Source organism: Acinonyx jubatus, chromosome A3 (assembly GCF_027475565.1).
Source record: "Acinonyx jubatus isolate Ajub_Pintada_27869175 chromosome A3, VMU_Ajub_asm_v1.0, whole genome shotgun sequence".
NCBI classification, from domain to species: Eukaryota; Metazoa; Chordata; class Mammalia; order Carnivora; family Felidae; genus Acinonyx; species Acinonyx jubatus.
In genome coordinates, this window is record NC_069388.1 from 29,486,482 (window position 1) to 29,508,029 (window position 21,548).

The 21,548-nt window shown below is 42.2% G+C and overlaps 1 protein-coding gene and 1 long non-coding RNA gene across 6 annotated transcripts in view; one reads left to right on the plus strand and one right to left on the minus strand.

Annotated features, from left to right (window-relative positions):
- Nucleotides 1–3,839: 3,839 nt before the first annotated feature.
- Nucleotides 3,840–5,935, minus strand: LOC106980194 (uncharacterized). Its single transcript, XR_008289185.1, has 3 exons — nucleotides 5,778–5,935; nucleotides 4,876–5,069; nucleotides 3,840–4,454 (listed from the first exon to the last, which is right to left on the minus strand). It is a non-coding gene; the product is annotated as an uncharacterized LOC106980194 (long non-coding RNA).
- Nucleotides 5,936–6,003: 68 nt separating this feature from the next.
- The window catches only part of ATRN (attractin), a 159,825-nt gene continuing 144,280 nt past the window's right edge, over nucleotides 6,004–21,548 (plus strand). For 4 of the 5 annotated variants that reach the window (XM_015078127.3, XM_027069653.2, XM_027069654.2 and 1 more), the window contains exon 1: nucleotides 6,005–6,473. In XM_015078127.3, coding sequence (XP_014933613.2) covers nucleotides 6,097–6,473 — 377 coding nt within the window. In that variant the 5' untranslated portion in view covers nucleotides 6,005–6,096. Of the gene's footprint in view, nucleotides 6,474–21,548 lie in introns of all 5 variants that reach the window. The other variant, XM_027069657.2, reaches the window with a different exon arrangement.

The window sequence follows — 21,548 nt, forward strand, 5'->3', positions numbered from 1 at the left end:
TATAGCCTTGAAATGCGTATGGGAGAAAGGCGTCTGATGGCTTCAAACAAACCCTAAGGGTGGGAGGCTCAGACCAGTGGCCATAGGAATACACTTCAAAGCTACCCCAAGCCCAGGACTCTTGCAGGTCTGCTTTCTTTCTGTCCTCTTTCAACTCTGTACGTAATCAATGCCCTTGGCCCTGACTCACTGAGTTCATAGCTAAACTCTCCCTGTTGCTTGAGTCATTTTTGATATGCTGATCTGGCTTTAGCCTGTTTAACTTGGTAAATAAACACTGCAATCTGGGCCATATCTCTAGCCACAGACCATGCTTTTGGTGAGCTGGTTCTGTACACAGGGTTATCTGCTACCCCTCCTCCATACTGGGGTTCTGGCCGCGGTCATAGTACAAGTGAACACAAGAACCACCTCCCTGTAATGAAGGCTGCTTTGCTGCCAGTGGCTTCTCAGATGATGGGAGTTTATGCCAATGGCTTGGCAGCAACATGAGATGGGGACCTCTGTGTGGGCATCAGAAGCCTTCATCACAACACTGGCAGCAGTTTATATCAGTGCCTTGGGCAAGCACTAGCAATAGAGACGGTGTTTCTGGCTGCACCAGCACAGTGGGCTTTCATGGGAGCCAGCTTAGAGAGTTGGTTTCTCTATGAGCCAAAGCAGGAAACAAGGAAATGGACATCTTCCACGGGTTTGCCATACTGTCTCAGTGGTAGTATCTTCTGTTATGGTGTTGGGTATATTTAGGGGGACTTCCAAATTCTTGTGGCCTGTGTTAATTACCTACTGCTGTAAGACAGACTGCCCCCAAATTTAGTGGCCTACAACAATTTATTATCTTCACAGTTTTTATGGGTCAGAAATTCAGGAACAGCTTGACTAGGCAATTCTGGCTCAGGGTCTTTTGTGAGGTCTCAGTCAAGATGTTGGCCAGGACTGGCATCATCTGAAGCCCTGACAGGGGCCAAAGGATCCATTTCCAAATTGTCTTACACACGTCTGGTAAGTATGTACTGGTTCTTGGTGGCAGGTTCCCGTTCCTCCCCACCTGTGCCTCTCCACAGGCTGCTCGTGTCCTCATGACATGATGGCTGGCTTCCTCCAAAGCAAATGAAGAGAGAAGGACAGGGAGGAGAGGGAGAGGGAGAATGTGAAGGAGAGGAAGAGGGGAAGGAGAAACTATCCTTTGTATGACCTAACCTCAGAATATATATAGTATAATTCTACCACATTCAAGTTGTTAGAAGAGAGTCACTAAGTCTGGCCTTTATTCTACAGAGAGGAATTAAACTCCAACTTTTAATGAGAATATCAAAGAATTTGTGGAAATTTCTTTTATTTAAAAAAAATTTTTTTGAATGTTTATTTTTGAGAGAGAGAGAGAGAGAGAGAGAGAGAGAGCGAGCGAGCATGAGCTGGGGAGGGGCAGAGAGAGAGAGGGAGACAGAGAATCCAAAGCAGGCTCCAGGCTCCGAGCCCGATGCAGGGCTCAAACTCACAAGCCATGAGATCATGACCTGAGCCAAAGTCAGACGCTCAACCGACTGAGCCACCCAGGCACCCCTGTGGACATTTCTTTTAAAGCACCATCTTGTTTTTAAGTTTAATAAGTAATTGTAACTTGGATTATAAGGTTTTTTTCAAGTCCTCTGTCCTTTGAGTTGATATAAAGGCCACTTCCTGTATTCGTGGGGCTTACCTATGGCAGCCACCAGGAGCTCTGACAACAGCTAAGGGGGCTAATCCTATGCTCCCAGATCAAGGATCCCTGAACATTTACTTGTAGAGCCTCCCAAGTACTATAGGGATCTTATGTTTGTAAGTTGACCTATCCTTCACACGGGAGCTACCATTGCTACCATTGTGTTTCTTCCAAACCCTCAGGATCAACCTTTTTCACAGGCAATATAGTACCTTACATGTTAGGTAAGATTCTGATATCTATAATTAGGGAATTGCTTTGTTCCAAATAGATGAAGAGTATAAGAAGATCCTTGACATAAAAAATGTTGATTTTTCCAATAGTACAGAGTGAAGTCTCTTGATACTTAGGGAAGGTCAGACAGCTTGATCAGATAGATCTTACCAGGGCAGCATTCATCCTTACAATCCAGTGCTCCATAAATATTTGTTGTATACAGTAGACTGATACCCCTCCCAATTTTTTTTTTTGGATCTTTCTTATGGCTGTGAGTGTTGGCTGGCTGCCAAATGAGATTTGTATACAAAACAATGCCTTCTTGTCTCAAGGTGGAATCAACTCTTAGATACAATCTATGTCTCAAGGCTCTCCATAGGTTTAGGCTGCCGCTTGACTCCAGATAAGACCACATCTTTGCTTAGCTCCCTTCCCTATCTGTCCTGCTTCCTTCATTGCCTTTCTCCAGGGAGCACTCTCATAATAAATCCTGTTTCGGGCTCTGCTTCTAAGGAAACTGACCTAAGACAATGCATGAGTAAAAGCCAAACAATTGTTAAAACATCCATGTCCATGACCTGGAGACAATGCAAAGATATAGAAAATGATGGCATGAAATTAGAGAGAGCAAAGGGCATACAAACAGAGAGACTGCCTTTCCTGAGTTTAAAAAAAAAAAAAGAAGAAGGAAAAAATGGGCAGAGGTAACTTCAAACTGTCTTAGTGGATACAAACCTCCTTGGCCACGCAGTTGGTGAGGACTCTGTCATGTGGAGTCTGGACTTAAAGCAGTTCCAGGAATTTTTTGCCATTGGAATTCCTTGCCATTAACATTAAAATTTCTAGGTCCTGGAAGTGGCCACCTTGAAAGGACTAGTGGAGAAAAAGATGGTGTGGGATTTCAGATAGAACAGTCATAGAGTGTTGGTGGTAAGGTGTAAGGAGTCCAGCAGACAAGCTTCTGGAGCTGCAATGACCCTCTTCAGGAAGAATGACCCAACGACCAGAACCCTCTGTGTATTATATATAAATGACTCATTGTACATCCTATATGTATATACAATTATACAGCCATTGTTAATCAAGTTTACCTTAAAGACTTATTCTTATCTTTGGAGGCAGGAAGTTACAGAGTATTTTGGGAATTTATTGCAGTCCTAAAACAAACCATCCCCAAACTTAGTGGCTTAGAGAAGTACATTTATTTATTTTGCTCATGTATCCGCGGTTTGGGTGGGTTAGCAGAGGTGGCACCCCCTCTGCTTCATTAGTGTCTGGGGCCTTAACTGGGAAGAACAGAACGGCTAGGGTCCGGAATGGCTGCGGCTGCTTCCTTGCAATATGGCAGTATCAGATTAGCTGGGCTTCTTTTATGGCAGCTGGATTTCCTCAGAGCAAATGTTCGAAGGCACTCAGAAAGAAGCAGCAAAACTTCTTGGACCTTGACTCAGAAGTTTCAGTATTTCACTTCCACCACAGTCTATTGGTGCAACAAACACTAAGACCAGCCCAGATTCAAGGAGTTGGGGGAATTAGTCCCCATCTTTCCATGGAAGGAGTGCAAAACAATTTGTAGCCATCTTTAATTCCACCATGCAAAAGTATAAAGTGCAGGAGACTGACAACATTAAAGGAGAAAGAAGATTGCAGTATTTCCCTGCATAGTCAAGGTAAGATTTTGTTTGTTTGTTTGTTTTTAATTTTTTTTTTCAACGTTTTATTTATTTTTGGGGCAGAGAGAGACAGAGCATGAACGGGGGAGGGGCAGAGAGAGAGGGAGACACAGAATCGGAAACAGGCTCCAGGCTCTGAGCCGTCAGCCCAGAGCCTTGACGCGGGGCTCGAACTCACGGACCGCGAGATCGTGACCTGGCTGAAGTCGGACGCTTAACCGACTGCGCCACCCAGGCGCCCCAGATTTTGTTTGTTTCTTATTAAAAAATTTTTTTTAACGTTTATTCATTTTTGAGATACAGAGAAACAGAGTGTGAGCGGGCAGGGGCAGAGAGAGGGAGACACAGAATCTGAAGCAGGCTCCAGGCTCTGAGCTGTCAGCACAGAGCCCGACATGGGGCTCGAACTCACGAACTGCTAAATCACGACCTGAGTGGAAGTCGGACGCTTAACCGACTGAGCCACTCAGGCGTCCCAGATTTTGTTTTTTTTAAGGTAAGGTCATTTGAGCAAAACATGGCTAAGGAAAGAGAACCAGAGAAGGGAGTAGATTAAAGAGGAAAACATTTGCTGTAGCAAGGTTCTAGGGCAGCCATATTGCTGCCCTGTGGACGCAAACCATTTTCTCTTATCTCTGAGTATTCGTAAAATTATGTGAAACTTCACAGCCTGGCTTCAGTTTTGCTGTGAAGAAAGAAGGGAAAGTCTGGTTCCATTTCTGGCCTGGGGGAGTAGGGAGAGCAGTGCTTCCTGAAGCCAGGCCATAGCTTCATGTAAGCCACCTCCATCTGACTGGGTTCTTGCCAGAGGGTAGGGCCATGTCTTCCATCCCCACCTCATTCTACACAGCCCCTGTAGGACGCTGCAGCAAAAACCACCCGCAAACCAGAATGCCTGTGGTAGGGCCTAAGCTGAACAATGTGTTTTGTGTAACAATAGGAGGGATGTGTGGGTGGAGAGCTGAGGGCGGAGACTGGTGGGCTGTTAGGCTTCACCTGCCATGAAGTGGATACACAGGAAGGTAGGTCAGGACCTAGGTATGAGTACGGGGGTATATTCTAGAATTCTGAGCTCTAAGGTAAAGCAAAAGGGGATTTGTTTCCCAGGGACTGCAGGGTGCTCAAACTCTGAGCTGACCCAGGAATATTCCTCACAACACAAGGCTTATGTCAGACAATGTCTGGTTATCTATTGCTAAGTAATAAACCTCTCCAAAACTTAGAGGCTTCAACTGACAGCCAGTTTCTCAGGATTTTGGAAAAGGCACAGGAGGAAAGACTTACCTCTGTTCCAGGTAATGAGGAACAGCTCAGATGGCTGGGACAACCTAGGTGGCTTCTTCCCTCAATGACTGGTCCCTCAGCTGGGATGGGTTCACCAGGTACATGTGTCTGGGACTTCACTTCTTGGTGGTAACTGGGTCTCGACTTCTCCATGTCTCAAGGCCTTTCCCTCTCTATGTCTCTGTGTCATCTTTCTACAGCAAGGTGGAAGAGGGGGAGCAGCTCAGGATTATCAAAATCAAAATCAAGGTTACCAGGTATTCTCAAAGCTCGTATCTGTAATTGGCACAGTCACTTCTGCCACGTTCTGCCTTTGGTTACATCGAATCACAGGTCCAGTCCAGATTCCAGGGTTGACGACCACACAAGGTTACACTGTCAGGAGGCTTGTTTCACTGGGGCCACCAAAGTAACAAACTACCTGACAAGAAGGGCTCTAGGTGCAGATGTGTGCGGTGGGCTGAGGGTGCTGGATTCTCTTAAGAGGTATTTGAGAACATATAGTGCAAAGTAAGATAACCCCAAATTTCCTCCCCAGAATTAAGGGTGGGGGCTCTGGTCGGCCACTGGATCGGCCTGAATCAAGGAAGCTGAACTCTTCACTCAAGAGTACTGGGCATTTATTGCGCATAGCCTATGCGCTGGGGTTAATACACGTGTTACTTCGTTGTCCCTACTTTACAGAGGGGAAAGCAGGGCTGGTGCGCAGCACTCTTTCTACAGTACCGCACACCACGACGAAGCCTTCTAGGCCCCTCTGCCCCGAAGGTAGTCCCCCGCAGGCAGAGCGATGACACACGCCGGGGTCTCCGGAAGGGCAGTCCTCAACACAGCCGGCTTTGCTAGCAGAGCGGAAGGCTCCCAGGCAGCCAACGGTAAGAGGCTGCCTCAGGGATGCTAACCTGTCGCCGGGGAACCGAGAGAAGGCTAAGAACCGGAGCGCAAAGGCGCCTCTGACCCGAGGGGGAAGGGGTCTCAACAAGCGGTAGACCAAGGGTCAGACACCCGCCTCCAAGGCCGCGTGTGCGAGAGGACGGCCCGCGCGCCGCGCACCGCCCACGCACGCACGCACCGCTCCGCCTACCGCGCAGCTCTGGCCCCGCCCCCAGGATTGACCGCCCGAGCCACCGTCCGCACAGCCCCGCCCCGCACGGCCAGGCAAAGCGGAGCCGGCCGTGCGGTGTGTATGTGTTCGCGGGGCGCCGTCTCAGCCCCGGGAAGATGGTGGCGGCGGCGGCGGCGACTAAGGCGAGGCTGAGGAGCAGGACGGCGGCGACAGCGCTTGCGGGCAGGAACGGCGGGCAGCGCTGGGACTGGGACGCGACCGGGGCTGGGAGGCCGGGGCTGGGGGCCGGGCTGCGCCTCCCGCGGCTGCTGCTGCTGCTGCTGCTGCTGCTCCCGCCGCCGCTGCTGCTGCTGCCCTGGGCGGCCGAGGCCGCGGCAGCGGCGTCGGCGGTGTCGGGCTCAGCCGCAGCCGAGGCCAAGGAATGTGACCGACCCTGTGTCAACGGCGGCCGCTGCAACCCTGGCACCGGCCAGTGCGTCTGTCCCACCGGCTGGGTGGGCGAGCAATGCCAGCACTGCGGGGGCCGCTTCAGGTGAGTGGGGGGTGGTGTTGGAGGGTCAGGCCCAGAGGGAGACTGAGGCTAAGGGGCGCCGAGATGGCTCCAGGCCGGAGGCAGATGCCGGACAGTAAGTGGGGAGGGTACGGCCGCCCCTCGGTGTTTGAGGACCATTTGCTTCCGAGGAGATCATCGTCTCTGGCCTAGGGTTGTCTTGTACTGGAAGATGAAAAGGTTCGAGGCACGGGTGGAGGCACTACAGAGGGATTTGGGTGCGGCGGGTACATGAGAAGAAAGCTTAGGGTCCCAAAGAGTATCAAAGCCAGTCCTTGAAACTGGGCCGCTTTCGGATAAACGGGGTATAAAAGAAAAGAGAGCTAGTCTTTAAGTAACACTTCGTTTTAACGTCTCCTTGTTCCCTAGGGCCTGATGAGTTCTCCGACTCATTGGAGATGTAGGGTACTCTGAAGAAACAGGGCCCTGGAAGTGATTTGTTGGCTGGAGATAGAAGGAAAAGGTTAGGATTGTGAGATATTAGAGATAGAATCAGTGGTTGTTGGCTAGAGGAAAGTGAAGAGACTCGCCTTTTGAAGCTCACTAGAGGTTGCTGATTGGAACAGGATGGAGAGGGCATAGAAGGAGGTTCCTGTATGCCCTGGTTTCTGGAGAATATGGAGTTCTGAGTTGGCCTGGTTTGGGACAGTACCTCCTGGAGAGATCATTAATTCATTAATTAAAAGTTATCTATTATTTGCTTCAGTTGTGAAAGGATTTCCAGGTAATGCACACAAACAAATAGATTAGCTAGACTTTGACCTAGTCCACCTGGAATTTGGAATACAGTAAGAGAAAGATAGGTACACAAATGACCCTAGTCACCAGGACTACGGAGTCATTCATGCCTTTGGCAGATTTTACTAAACATTTTTGATGTCAGATGTGGAGGAGTGGGGAAATATGGAAACCAAGACAGAGGGTCCCTGCTCTCATGGATCTTACGTTCCAGTGGGGGAGACAGGCAGTTAATAAGTAAATAAGCAAATAAGTAAAGAAAAATGAACAAGATAATTTCAGATAATAGTAAAATGCTGTCAAGAAAATAAAACAGGATGACCTGATAGAAAATTGTAACCAGTGAGTAACTTTAGGAGGAACTCTCATTTGAAGTGACATTTGATCAGACCTAAATGAAATAATGGAGAACCTGTGGGAATTCAGGGAGGGAGGTTGTGACTAGCTGGGGGAATGCAAAGAAGACTTCAAGGAAGAAGCGACATTGGATTTGAGCATTTGAAGCAAAATAGGATTTGGAAATGTATAGCTGGGAAAAAAAAAATTCCAGGTGGGAGGAAGGATGCAAGCAAAATTGTGGAACCCAGAAAGCAAAGTATTGCTGGTACCAGGGTGTATAGAAGAGAGCTGTGAGAGGGATCTTTGGAATCGTAGAACTGTAGACCCATGTAATGTCAGATCTTCAGGGGAACTCAGAAACATTGAGGAGATGAGCTGTTTATTGTTAGGGAGTAACCAAGTGATTTCATGACCTGTGTGTAGTGGGGGCTGGCCTTGTAACTTTTTTTTTTTTAAGTTCATTTTTGAGAGAGAGAGATAATGCACAGGAGGGGCAGAGAGAGAGGGAGAGAGAGGGAATCCGAAGCAGGCTCCAAGCCATCAGCACAGAGCCTGATGTGGGGCTTGATCCTGTGAACCGGGAGATCATGACCTTAGCCAAAATCCAAGAGTCAGATGCTTAACCAACTGAGCCACCCAGTCGCCCTGTGGCCTTGTAACTTAGAGCGTTCTGATTTATGAATTACATTAATTGACTCATATTTGTTGAGGGCTCCTCTGGGGTAAGTTGTGAGATACAGTGGCAAACAAGACCAACATAGTCCTGCTCTTATGGAGCTTACATTCTAGCTTGGGAATAGGAAATCTAATAACCGATTTATTATTATTTTGCTTGAGGCTATGGAAGAAAGGATAGAGGACAAACAGAGGACTTGGTTTGGAATGGTAAGGCTAGTGGCTGAATAAGTGACTTTTGAGTTGAGATTTGAAGGGTAGGATAGCACTGCCTATGTGAGGAGTGGGGTGCTAAAGGGCCAGCATGTCCAGAGGCTTGGGATGAAGGGGATCATGGCAAGCTGGATAGAAGGCCAGAGAGCTGAAGCAGAGAGCAAATGGGAGCATGGCAAGACTAGAGAGATAGGCAGGGGCCAGGCCATGTGAAGCCCTGTAGGTTGAGTTGAGAATTTTGACCTTTAGCTATCGAGCAATGGAATGGCATAGTTCACTCTCATTTTCATGGCATTACAGGATTTTAGATTGGAGCCAGAGCAGGAATGGCCTGAAAGTAAGGCCAGAGCATTTTGAATTTGAAGATCTTCTAAGATCAAGTGAATGGGTGGTTGTGTCAGAGGAGAGTCCTTTAAGTTCTGAGAATCTGGAATGCTGTGGAAGGCAGTGGGGGCCCACAGGGTGTGGAGGAACATGCATAGCAAGGTCTGTCTGTCTACTCTTCAGAGTATGTGGACTCATTGGGCACCTGGGTGGGGGCTGGCCTGGTTCAGGACGGCAGTAATGAGAACCTGAGATAGGCTGTGGGAATGGAGGCAGGGTAGGTGCTAGGTGGTATTGCAGAGGTAAAAGACAGGTCTTGCTTTGAAACTGGTTCATTCTTGGGAAGGGAGGGGGATGGTGAGGGAAAGCAAACTAGATCCTATCTTGGGCGACTGAGAAGATAGTAATACTATTAACAGACATAGGGACACAGGAGGAGATTTTATACACACTGAGATTGGGTGCTCTTAGGCTATCCACTTAGCAGGACAGGTGTAAGCATTGGGGTCGTTCGTGTATGAGGGAGATTGCCAGGGAGAAAGAGCAGGGGTCTCTTGTAGTCCAGAGGATTGGAGAAGAGCCACTTGTTATAGGGAATAAGCAGTCCTGACACTGGTTGTCTCAGATAGTGTCATGCATGAGTGAAGGGGCACCCCTGGTCTTTGTGGATGCTCTATTTGAGCAGGTTCGAGGCGGTGTCACTGCTCTTTCCTGGGCAAACAGTTATGACTTTGGTCCTGATAATTCCAGTATATTTTGTAGGTTTCTGGAATTTGCGTTTTTAAAAATGAAAGTAAGAGGAACTTAATGTCTCTGGCCTTTTAAAAAACTTTCATTAAATTGTTAGTGGAAGGATTATTTTAGGGGAAGACTGAAATGTTGGTTTTGATTATAGTGGTACGTGTCTTGATTTAACTCACAGACCTTTTTGTTATTAAATGAAGAGACATTCAAATGAATACCTTTCTGGTTTGGAATGGCATCAAGTCAGTGTGTTTTTTAAATCTTTCTAGTTCCATAATTCCTGTGTGAAAATTGTGGTTATAAGGTCTTTTCTGTTAATTGAAAGGAATGTAAGATAATAAGAGGAGTAGATTTCACTGAAGTTATCACTGGATGCATACCATGTGCCAGGGACCTGGCCAAATGTTTTCATATGCATTGTGCCATTTAATCTTCTGGACAACTCTGAGGGTGTCGTATAAAATTTGTGTTATTATGTGGTTGCAGTTAGAAAATCACTTAATTTTTTTCCAAATGAAAGTTCCTACAGAAATGATTAATCACAGAGGATTTTATTATTGGTGTCAGTTTAGTAAAAATTACTATGGAATCTTTGATGGATGATTTCTAAAGCAGTGCCAGTTTCATTTATTTTTATGTTAGCATTCATAATTCAGTGATCATTTTTTTTTTTTAAATTTATTTGAGGGGGAGGGGCAGAGAGAGAATCCCTGACTCGGGGCTCAATCCCACGAACCACGAGATAATGACCTGAACAGAAATCAAGAGTCAGATGCTTAACCGACCAAGCCACCCGGGCACCTCATCAGTGATCCTTTTCTTCTATTTGTGACCTCACCATTGAAATTTTTCTTTGAAGGATAAATACATGCCATCAAATTAGAAATAAAGATAGTAAGCCCATTTATGAAATTAATTGCATTTAATTCTTCTATCAGAAGTGGAAGTTTCAGGAGGATAGACTATAATAGCCTAGTGAATGGGAGCCTTGTAATTACCCAGGATATTAAGAACTTCCCTTCCCTAGAAGGAAAACATATGCAGCGCCTGGCTCATTCAGTTGGAAGAGCGTGAGTCTCTTGATCTCAGGGTCATAAGTTCAAGCCCCACGTTGGGCGTAGAAATTATTTACAACAAATTTTAAAAAACGAAAGAAAGAGAAAGAAAGAAAAGAAATAGGCATTTATTGAGCATCTATTTTGTGCCAGGCATATGGGGTGATGGTGGTATTAGTCGCAGCAGTAGCTGCCACCAGCATTTTTCCCATTTTTTTCTAGGTGTTGTGTCAAGTGCCATTTAGAAATTACTTATTTTAATCCTTAGAGTGAAGTTATTCCCATTTCACGGATGGGTGAACTGAAGCTTGGAGATACTGAGTAACTTGCTCCGGCTTATACAACTTGTGAAAAAACTGGACTGGGATTTGAATTCAGGCCTTGTTAATTCCCATACCCTTGCTTTCCATTGTGCCATTTGTCCTCTCATTTTTTTCTGAGTCCAGTCACTCTTTATGAACATTCTTTGGAAGGGTTTCCTGATGCCATTAAGAAACAAAGGAGGAAAAATAGATTTATTGCAGCAATATGCTGGCATTAAAATAAACAAACAAACAAACAAACCAAAGGAAAAAACAAACCCTTAACTTACTCGAACCTGTTTGGCTACTGATCAGGGACATGTATACCTATATGAAAGGAAATGTCTGGAAAATAAAATTTGAAAAAAGAAAAAGGTAAAAAAAATTTTTTTTGTTTTGGTTTATCATAACTACTAAGCAGTATTAACTTGAAGCCCTAAATTTATGTTCGTGAGTCAAATAGACTTGTCTGTGTTCCCCAGTAGAATATAAGCTCCATGAGCTCTGGCTTCCCAGAGCCTAGAACAGTGCCTAGGACATGGTGCACAATAAATATTTGTGGAATGAAAGAATAAAATTCTGCAATATCTTTTTTATGACTTACAAAAAAGTCATCCTTACCTGTATGATTGCCATCTGTGTCTTTTGTTCTCATAAATCTCAGGCACTTCTTTGCCTGCTGTATGCTGGGCATCTTTTTTGGAATGTTTTATGGTCACCTCATAGTAAGCCATCTGAGACAAACTTTTATCCTCATGGAAAAAAAGAGTCTTTTCCTTTATACTCTCTTATTTCAGTAGTCAATCCTGCGAAATAACCAAAGGTCAAAACTAAAGAGTAATCCTTTGCTTTTTCTGTTTATTCTCTCTTCTCTAAAGTCTTAAAATTGTGTTCCTTCGCACTCCTGCTGCTGCTGTCCTAGATCATCTGGCCCTTCACCTCCTTGCTGACCTGCCTCTGTTGCACCCTGACTGGTCTCTTGCACCTCCAGAGTCCATTCAACACTTTGTCGTAGGAATCCCCTGAAAACGTGTGTCAGCGGTCTTGCTCAGAAACCTCTTTTCTTTTTCTACTCCTCTTGTTACCTGGAAAATGCCCCTCAGCAGAAGGCTCCCACTGCCCCAAACGCATTCTTTTTTCCCTAATCATATTCATCTACTTTGTAGTTTTTCTGCATATTTGCTAAATTTAACACCTTTCCTTCTTGCCGCCCCCATATTCTTTTTCTCTCCTTATCTAGATTCTACCTCAAAGCCCGTCTTCAGTTCTCTATAATCTGTTATAGACCATTCTCTGAAATCACACCCATTATCTTTTTCTGAGATGAGTTATCAGCCTGTTCAATACATAGAAGCTTTTGAATGATTATTATGTGTTAGGTGCTGTTCACTTGCCTTGATATAAAGGTGGGTAAGAAAGCCTTGCTATCCCATTGGAGAGCTCATAATTCTGAAGGGAGGACAGCTATGTGCACAGGCAATTAAAATTTAATAATAAAAATGCAAGCAGTATGTGGTGCTGGACTTATACATAGTGGAGAGGGGCCATGGTGGAAGGCATCACAAAGAAGAGAACATTTGGGCAGATCTGAGGTTTAGTGTGAATAGACAGACCATCTGGGAGAGATGAGCATTCCAGAAGGAGGAAAGAGCATGTACAAAGGCAAAGAATCATGGACTATCATCCTTACCTAAGTGTATTAGTTTCCTAGGTTTGTTGTAACAAAGTACCACAAACTGGGTAGCTTAAAACAACAGAAATTTAATTTCTTCCAGTTCTGGAGGTCACAAGTCCGAAATCAAATGTCAGTAGTGTCATGTTCTCGCAGAAAGCTCTAAGGGAGAATCTGTTCCATGCCATTCTTAGCTGCTGGAATTGCCAGCAATCGTTAGCATTCCTTGGCTTGTAGATGCATCACTTTAGTCTCTGCCTCCATCACTTCAGATTCACATGACGCTTTCCCTGTGTGTCTCTTGTCTCGTAAGGATGCCAGTCATGCTGGATGTTTGAGTATGACCTCATCTTGAGTATATCTGCAACCTCTCTGTTTCTAAATAAGGTCACGTTTACGGGTACCGAGGGTTAAGGCTCCAACATATCTTTTTGTGGGGCACAATTCAACCCACAGCACTTAGAGAACTGAACGTGGATGTTGTTGGGGCATAACCTGTGAGGGATGTGTTGGAATGGTGTGAGCCTGGAAGGTGATAATGGCCTTTCCTCTTCCTTTCCCAACAACCTCCAGCTTCAGGGTGCATGCTTGACCTGGGCTAAGCCATCAGGGCATTCCAGCCTCTGGTTGTTAGGAGGTTTGAGGTAGGCATGTGATCTAAGTGAATCTCAGGACTTTTTCTGGAGAGCTCTCTCCTCTGGATATTTAATGAAAGGGATGCTTTGTCATCTTCTGCTTTGTGTGCTGAGGATATAAAACTTAGAAACTGTTATAGCTAGCATAGTTGTGATAGGAACCCACCTATGGTCACAGCAACTTCTAGAAGAGGGTAGATGTCAAGGAAATGGAGCTGGAGACCTGATGATTGTATGAATCTCTGGATCAAATGTTGCTTGAAGCTGTACTTTTCAGTTTTGTGAGGTACTGCATTCTGTATTTTTCTTAAGCCAGTTAGGGTTGGATTTCCTGTTCCTTATAATGTAGAACAATTCCTGACATACAGAGGAACATAGGTCAGGATCATGAAAGTCTTCATATTCTACACCGAGGAGTTTGAGCCTCATTCTCTCAGAATTGACAACATGGTCTAAATTCCTGACATTTTTCTGCCAAGTCTTAGTTTTCCGGTGTTGATGGGCACATGATCTGAACCCTAAGTTACCACAGGCAATAGTTTTAGCTTGTTTCTTTGATACTGCGTAACTCAAATTGCCAACTTCCAGCTGGGAATGAGGCTGTTTTTCACTGCCCTGTACCTCAGCTCTATTTAGCCAATTTCCCATTTGAGGGCTCATTAATTTGTATTTGTGAATTGTGTTGGATATAATTTCTTTCAAGGTTCTTTTGGTGACAGACACCCAACTCATGTAAGCTTAAGAGAAAAAAGATGGGAGAGATTTATTGGTTCATGTGACAGGAAAGTCAAGGGGATATTGTTGGCTTTGTGTGTGGCTGGATCCAGGGGTCCGCTTGGTCTCTGTCCATCTCTTGGCTTTGATCTTCTCTCTGTTGGCCATATTCTCAGTCAGACTGTCTTCAGGTGGTGTCTCCAGAAGTTAAATTGAACTGGCCACTGGAAAAGAATGACCCTTTCTTAGATGCTCATTGCAAATAAAGAGTGCTGACTGGTCCCTTGTCCTTTACTGAAGCAATCCCTGTGTTTGGGTCATGGGGAATGTTCTGATTGATCGTACCTGAGTTGAGCACCTGCTGTGGAGCTGGGGTGTGAGGCCCAGCTCCAGTAGGAGTAAGTGGCATGGACTGAGGATAGGGAAGTAGGAAAGGAGAAAGGAGAACACACGTCATGTACCAGAACATGGGGCCCATGCTAGGCAGGTAAGAACAGTGACACCCCTGCATATTTCCAGAATCTGCCATTTGGTGAATACTCAGTAAGTGTTGGTGATGAAAATTGGGAATGCTCTTGAAAATACTGTATCAAGTAATGAAATGCCAGTCTCCTAGTATATCAGGAATTCACTCAATCATTATGAGGGACTGTGGGGGTCCCACTATGTGGAATGCATTATGCTGGCTCTTGTTTTTTTATTTTTTTAATGTTTATTTATTTTGAGAGAGAGTGTGTGGGTGTGCAAGTGGGGGGAAGGGCAGAGGGAGAATCCTAAGCATGCTCTGTGCCATCAGCACAGAGCCCAGCATGGGACTTGAGCCCACAAACTGTGAGATCATGACCTGAGCTGAAGTCAAGAGTCGGACACTTAACCAACTGAGCCACTGAGGTGCCCCATGCTGGCTGGCTCTTTGAGGTCGCTGCAGTGAGGGCTGTTCCATACTGAGTTTCAATCTCATGGAGCCAAGTCACTGAATGGCATTTATTTGTCTCCTGACTTTGTGATGGGGGAGATAGAATTATGGGACAAATCAATTATGTTATATTGGGTAAAAACTCTGCAAAATACTTACATAATAGACATTTAAAATTTTTTGCTGATTTCCAAAAGATAAAATTCACTTATTTGAAAAGGTAAAAATTGGGACACCTGGCTGGCTCATTCAGTAGAAAATGCAACTCTTGATCTCAGGGTTGTGAGTTGAAGCCCCACATTGGTCATGGAGCTTACTTACAAAAAGAAAGAAAAGAAAAGGTAAAAATATGTTTGTTGAGTAAGAAGAAAAATTGAGTATGAAGGTCGTAATATAATTGCATAAGTTATATGTTTGAAAGCAGGTATCTGACATTTAAGCTTTACCTCTTTGAAAGTTTCCCAAGATAGCTAAATGCTTTTTATTTACTACAGTGTAGAGGAGAGATAAATATATAGGAGAAAAACAGAGTACATTTATGATCAAAACAGTTTTTTCTAAAAATGTTGAAATGACTTAATAAATGTGTAGGTTACATTTATCTTGAGTATTAAATTTAGAAGTAGGTATCTGGTACTGTGGTTGAACAGAAGTCATATTAGTTTTTCTCTTTAGCACAATCTTGTTTCTAAAACTGAAATGAAACCGTTGTACTTTTTGGAGTATTTGTGTCTGGAAATTTATCAGACACTGACCTATTCTGAAACTTTTTTTCTCACACTCTTTATCATTTTCTGTGATTTCTCAAATGATTGTGGCAAAAGCATCCCTATCCATGTATTGTATACTGATTTAATTCTTCATTTTGTTACTCTCTTCTTTCCATTTCCCTTTTCTCCTTGTACTGTCAGACTAGCCCTTTATAATTAGCTAGACGTTTCCTCATTTTTCCTTCTGAGAGTGGCTTTCTCATATTTGTCTTGCTTATTTATTTATTTTTTCTTTCTTCTCATTTTATGGATGTCATCTTCCTTTAAATGCTTTTCTTTTACTACTTGAGACCCTGGTTTGATTTGATTCTTTCAATTTTTAATTCTGTAAATTTTCTGTTCTTTCAAGGTAACATTTTGAGTGAACTTCAATTCTAGCTATTTATTTACATGTTTACTCATCTTGAATTGTCGTGCACTTATAGAAGTTAATTTTAGTCGTGGCTGAATTCTTTGTCTTTTTAGAATTTGATATTGCATTAAAAAAAATTTTTTTTTAAAATATTTATTTATTTTTGAGACAGAGAGAGACAGAGCATGAATGGGGGAGGGTCAGAGAGAGAGGGAGACACAGAATCTGAAACAGGCTCCAGGCCCTGAGCTGTCAGCACAGAGCCTGACGTGGGGCTTGAACTCACGGACCATGAGATCATCACCTGAGCCAAAGTCGGACGCTTAACCGACTGAGCCACCCAGGCGCCCCTGATATTGCATTCTAATTAAGAATTTTCTAACTTGTTTATTAATAAGCTTATAAGCATTAGGGGCTGGAACTGTGTCAGGTGCTGTTAAGAGACACATAAGTCACCTTTCTTGACCAGTGTTTCTGAAATTTTTTGTTTCACACATCCCTTCACAAAAATTTACAATCTTGTGGACTCTTAGGAATTAAAAAATAATCTTTTTAAACAAAGTATCCTGTTTTTGATGAGATGATTTTAAATAGAGTAAAACATAATTTCTTTTTTTTTTTTTTAATTTTTTAAATGTTTATTTTTGAGACAGAGAGAGATACAGCATGATCAGGGAAGGGGCAGAGAGAGAGGGAGACGCAGAATGTGAAGCAGGCTCCAGGCTCTGAGCTGTCAGCACAGAGCCCGACGTGGGGCTCGAACTCACGAACTGTGAGATCGTGACCTGAGCCAAAGTCGGACACTTAACCGACTGAGCCACCCAGGCGCCCCTAAGACATAATTTCTTAACAGACTATTGTATACATTTTAAATATAATTTGTAATGATATTAATAATATTAAAAGAAAAATTTGACCTTTTCCCTACTTAACATGTGACACATATTAATATATTTTAAATTAATTTTATAAGGAAAAGCATGATATATAGTAAAAAAATGACAATTTTGGATTGAATTTATATTACAATAGAGATTGAATTGGACTCTGTGCTATAGAAATAGACTTTTCTGTCCTAATGATTGGTATGTAGGCATTTTTGCTTTAAAAATTATGTCTTAAAATTTTTTTGGTGTTTTGTTTCTAAATCATAAAATGATAGTGGTTTTCAGCTATTTGTAAGCGTTTCTCTGCAGATACCATATTTCCTGTGTGGATGTTTTTTTCACAATTGAGTGGAAAGGCCAGGTTGACTATAATTGTCACTTAATTTTCCCCTTTTAATATTGTTTTTTGAGGTACTAGAGACATCTCACAAAGCTATGCAAGGATTTTGATCAGAAGGTTTGGCAAGATGATCTTGAGGCAAATTTGCAGAATTAGTTTTCTTTTATGCCCTTCTGTAACTTGTATTTAAATACTGTGTCCTATACTTCTTTTTTAGTATATACCAGTACTGTCTTTTAATTGGAGCATCGTTTGGGCGGCTGGTTGAGAAACCCTGACCAACCCGGACAGGGTAACTGGTTGCTTTATTAAAGCAATTATGTTTGGTGCTGGGTTCAGTCTCTGAGCTAACTTTAACTTCCTTTTAATATGAAACATTTCAAGTCTATGGAAGAGATACAAAGAGTAGTAAAATGAACATCTGTTTACCTGCAACTTAGTTTTGCTGAATTTCCTTCTTCTTTTTACTATTATAATATAGTAATATTGAATTATATAATATAAAATGTTACGGATACGAACCAAAGCCCCTGTGTTACTCCTCCCTGATCCCATTTCCCCTTACTCTCTTTTCAGAGGTAATTTGTATGGTAAAGTTGATGTTCATTATTTCCCTCGCACATTTCTACTTTTACTACAGACACACATACACCCACACCCACACAATGTCTTGTTTCCAAAAACAAGATCATGTTTTCAGACTTCATAAAAAGTGACTATTCTATAACATATTGTTTTCACCCCCAAAATCCATTTTTTAATGCTTTTGAGATTTGTATTGATAAATGTAGCTCTAGTTGATTTATAGCTGTATTCAATATATAACTCCAGTTTATTTACCCATTCTCCTGCTGATGGGCATTTAGATTTTTCCACCTTGTCCTGTTACAAAAACAGCTACAATTAACATTCTTTACTTATCTCTTTATGCACCTGTATATGAATATTATCTAGAGTTGTTATCTTCAAACTTTTGAAGCACCTCCAAAATAATTTTAAAATTCTTTTTACTTCCTTGCATACTTTTAGGTTGACATATACCATTTTTTAAAAATGGACTTACAGGGGCGCCTGGGTGGCTCAGTCGGTTGGGCGGCCGACTTCGGCTCAGGTCACGATCTCGCGGTCCGTGAGTTCGAGCCCCGCGTCGGGCTCTGGGCTGATGATGGCTCAGAGTCTGGAGCCTGCTTCCGATTCTGTGTCTCCCTCTCTCTCTGCCCCTGCCCCGTTCATGCTCTGTCTCTCTCTGTCTCAAAAATAAATAAAACGTTAAAAAAAAATTAAAAATAAATAAAAATGGACTTACATAGTTGCAAAGAACAGAGTTACTAAAAAAATTATATTATTTTTTAAAATTTACTGGAATCCAAATTCCTTAGCAGTTCGATAACTATTCTCATTCATTAAAAAAAATACATGTGTGGTCATCTTAAACAGTCAGTTTTTGCACTGAGCCTTTTTTTTCCCCTTAAATTCTTATTTTCATTCTAATAACCCCATATAATTTTATAATTTTTTTCTGGGCTATGAATTCTGCCCATTGATTTAGATGTCACATGCCATAAAACTCACCACTTTAAAGCATACAATTCAGTGACTTTTAGTATATTCATAAAATTGTGCAACCATCAGCACAGTCTAATTCCAGAATATTTTCATTACACCAGGCAGAAACGCTGTACCTATTAGCAGTCACTCACCCCCAGTCCTCCTTTCTCCCAACCCCTGACAGCCACAGTCTGCTTTCTCTCGATGGATTTATCTATTCTAGACATTTCATATAAATGTTATTATACAACATGTGATTGTTTTGACTGACTTTTAGCATAATGTTTGAAAGATTCATCTTTGCATCATGGACCAGGACTTCCTTTTTATGGCTGAATAATATTCCATTGTATGCGTAAACCACGTCTTATTTATCCATTGCATCAGTTGATGGTCATTTAGGTGATTTTCACCTTTTGACTATTGTGAATAATGCTGCTCTGAACATTTGTGAACAAGTTTGTGTGGACATCTGGGTATGTCTCTTGGGTGTATACCCAGGAGTGGAATTGCTGGGTCGTGTAACTCAGTGTTTTACTTCTTGAGGAAGTGCCAGACATTTTTCACAGAGACGGCACCAGTTTATATTCTTAACAGCAATTTATGAGGGTTCATTTTTCTGTACATTCTCACCAGTACTTACTTTCTGTGGTTTTATGCTATCCTAATGAGTGTAACTGATATCCGTTATGGGTTTGATTTGCATTTCCTTAGTGTCTGTTGATTTTGAGTATATTTTCATGTGTCTTTTGGCCAACTTGGAGAAATGTCTACTCTGATCCTTTGCACATTTTAAAATTAGGCTCTTTGTCTTTTTATGGTTGAGTTGCAAGTGTTCTTTATATATTCTAGATATTTCTAATATTATCAGACGTGATTTGCAAATAATTTCTTCTAATTTTGTCCATTGTTTTTCACAAAAAAAATAACCTTGATAGTATCTTTTGACATACAAAAATTTTTAATTTTAATAAAGTCTAATTTATTTTTTCTTTGGTTGCTTGTGCTTTGAGTGTCTTATCTGAGAAACCATTAATCCAAGAGCATGAAGATTTACATCTGTGTTTAATATTTAAGAGTTTTATGGACTTAGCTCTTACATTTTGGTCTTTGATCCATTTTGAATTATTTTTTGTACATGCTGTGAGGTGGAGGTTCCACTTTGTTCTTTTGCATGCGGATATCCAGTTGTTCCACTTACTGAAAAGACTATTTTTCTCTCTCCACTAAATGGTCCTGGTACCTTGTCAGTTGAGTAGATGTATGGGTTTTTTTCTAGACTCTCAGTTATATTCCATTGACCTGTATGCCTATTGTTATATGAGTACCAGCCTGTTTTGATTACTTTGTAATAAATTTCAAAATCCTTCTACATAATTCTTTAAACGTTTTATTTTAAGATAATTATAGATTCACATAGGATTATAAGAAATAGTAGAGAGATATTCTATCCTGTTTCTTTTAATGGTAACAACTTGCATAACAGTAGTACAAGAGCACAACCAGAAAAATTGGCATTGATACAGTTTTATTAACCTTATTCAGATTTCACCAGTTTTACATGCACTAATTTGTGTACATGTATTTCTGCCATAGAATTTTATTCTGAGTGTTTCTATATTGAAGATAGTTGAGTATGTTACCATATTTCTTTAAAACGAGGATTTGTGTATAAATAATTTTTTTTTTCAATTTCATGTTACCATGAGACCTTATGTGAAGAGTTTTTTTCTGAATTAACTAATCATTATGATTATTTTTAGTGCACAGATGAGCAAACCATATAAATGTAATGGACATTTTTAGAAATAATAATTAAACATAATAGGTAGATTTTTATTGGAAGAGCATCTCTTATTGAGATGAATAGTACTTCTAAAATCTGTGGGTAATATAACTTGCTGCTAGAATGAGACAGAACTCAGTGTAAATCTTATTCCTCTTTTCTTCCTTTGGTAAATGTAAAACTGACGAACCTTGTCTGTGCAGTCATTGTAAACACTTGACAAGGGCAGTAACATGGTGACCTCGGTGCTCTAGGAATGCTGTTCTGGCTGTGGGCTGCTTAGTAGACTTTGTGGGCAGGTCTCTGAAGCTGTGAAGATCGCCAGCGGCTTTGGCTGTTAAGACTGCTATGAATTATTTTGGTCTTGGGATAGAGCATAGCAGGGGGAATGGGGATGAAAGGATGAGTCCGAGGAAGCCTTTGATGGCAATTGTATCATAAATTGGTCATACATTTGAGGAAGGGGTTAAAATAGAGGAAGAAGCTAACAAATGTCACACCCACATCTTGAGCCTAGGAGAATGGGGCTATTTTCTCATTTCAGGTGGACTATAGTTGGATGGGAAGAGATACTCCTCAAATTAATAGGTAAGAATGTATCTAGAAACCTGTAAGAGGTGAGGGGGCCACACAAAGCAGAGCCGAATATAGCTTGTGTCAGAGCCATATTTTTTGGCTCCTGGTTTCTTTGCAGGGTTGAGTTTTGTTGATTCTGGAACTCCCAGTTTTTGCTGTTGCACTGCCCTGTTATGCTCTGAGTTTTAATTTTATTATTTAGAAAAACATAATACAAATTATCTTCTAATGGATGTTTAAGGAAATGATTTACATAAGCTATTGGACTCCTGGTTCTTGAGCCAAACTAGGCATCCACAAGACACCTCCTCATCTGGGGGTATAGAGTCAGATCACTGTCTAGATGTCTTTGAACAAAGGCTCTGCCTCTAGTTTTTTTAGCTTCTGAAATGTTCTTCTCTCCAGAATGTCATGGATACATATATGAGTTGGACTCTCTTTGTAGTAAACTGCTGGTAGTAAGAGCTTGAA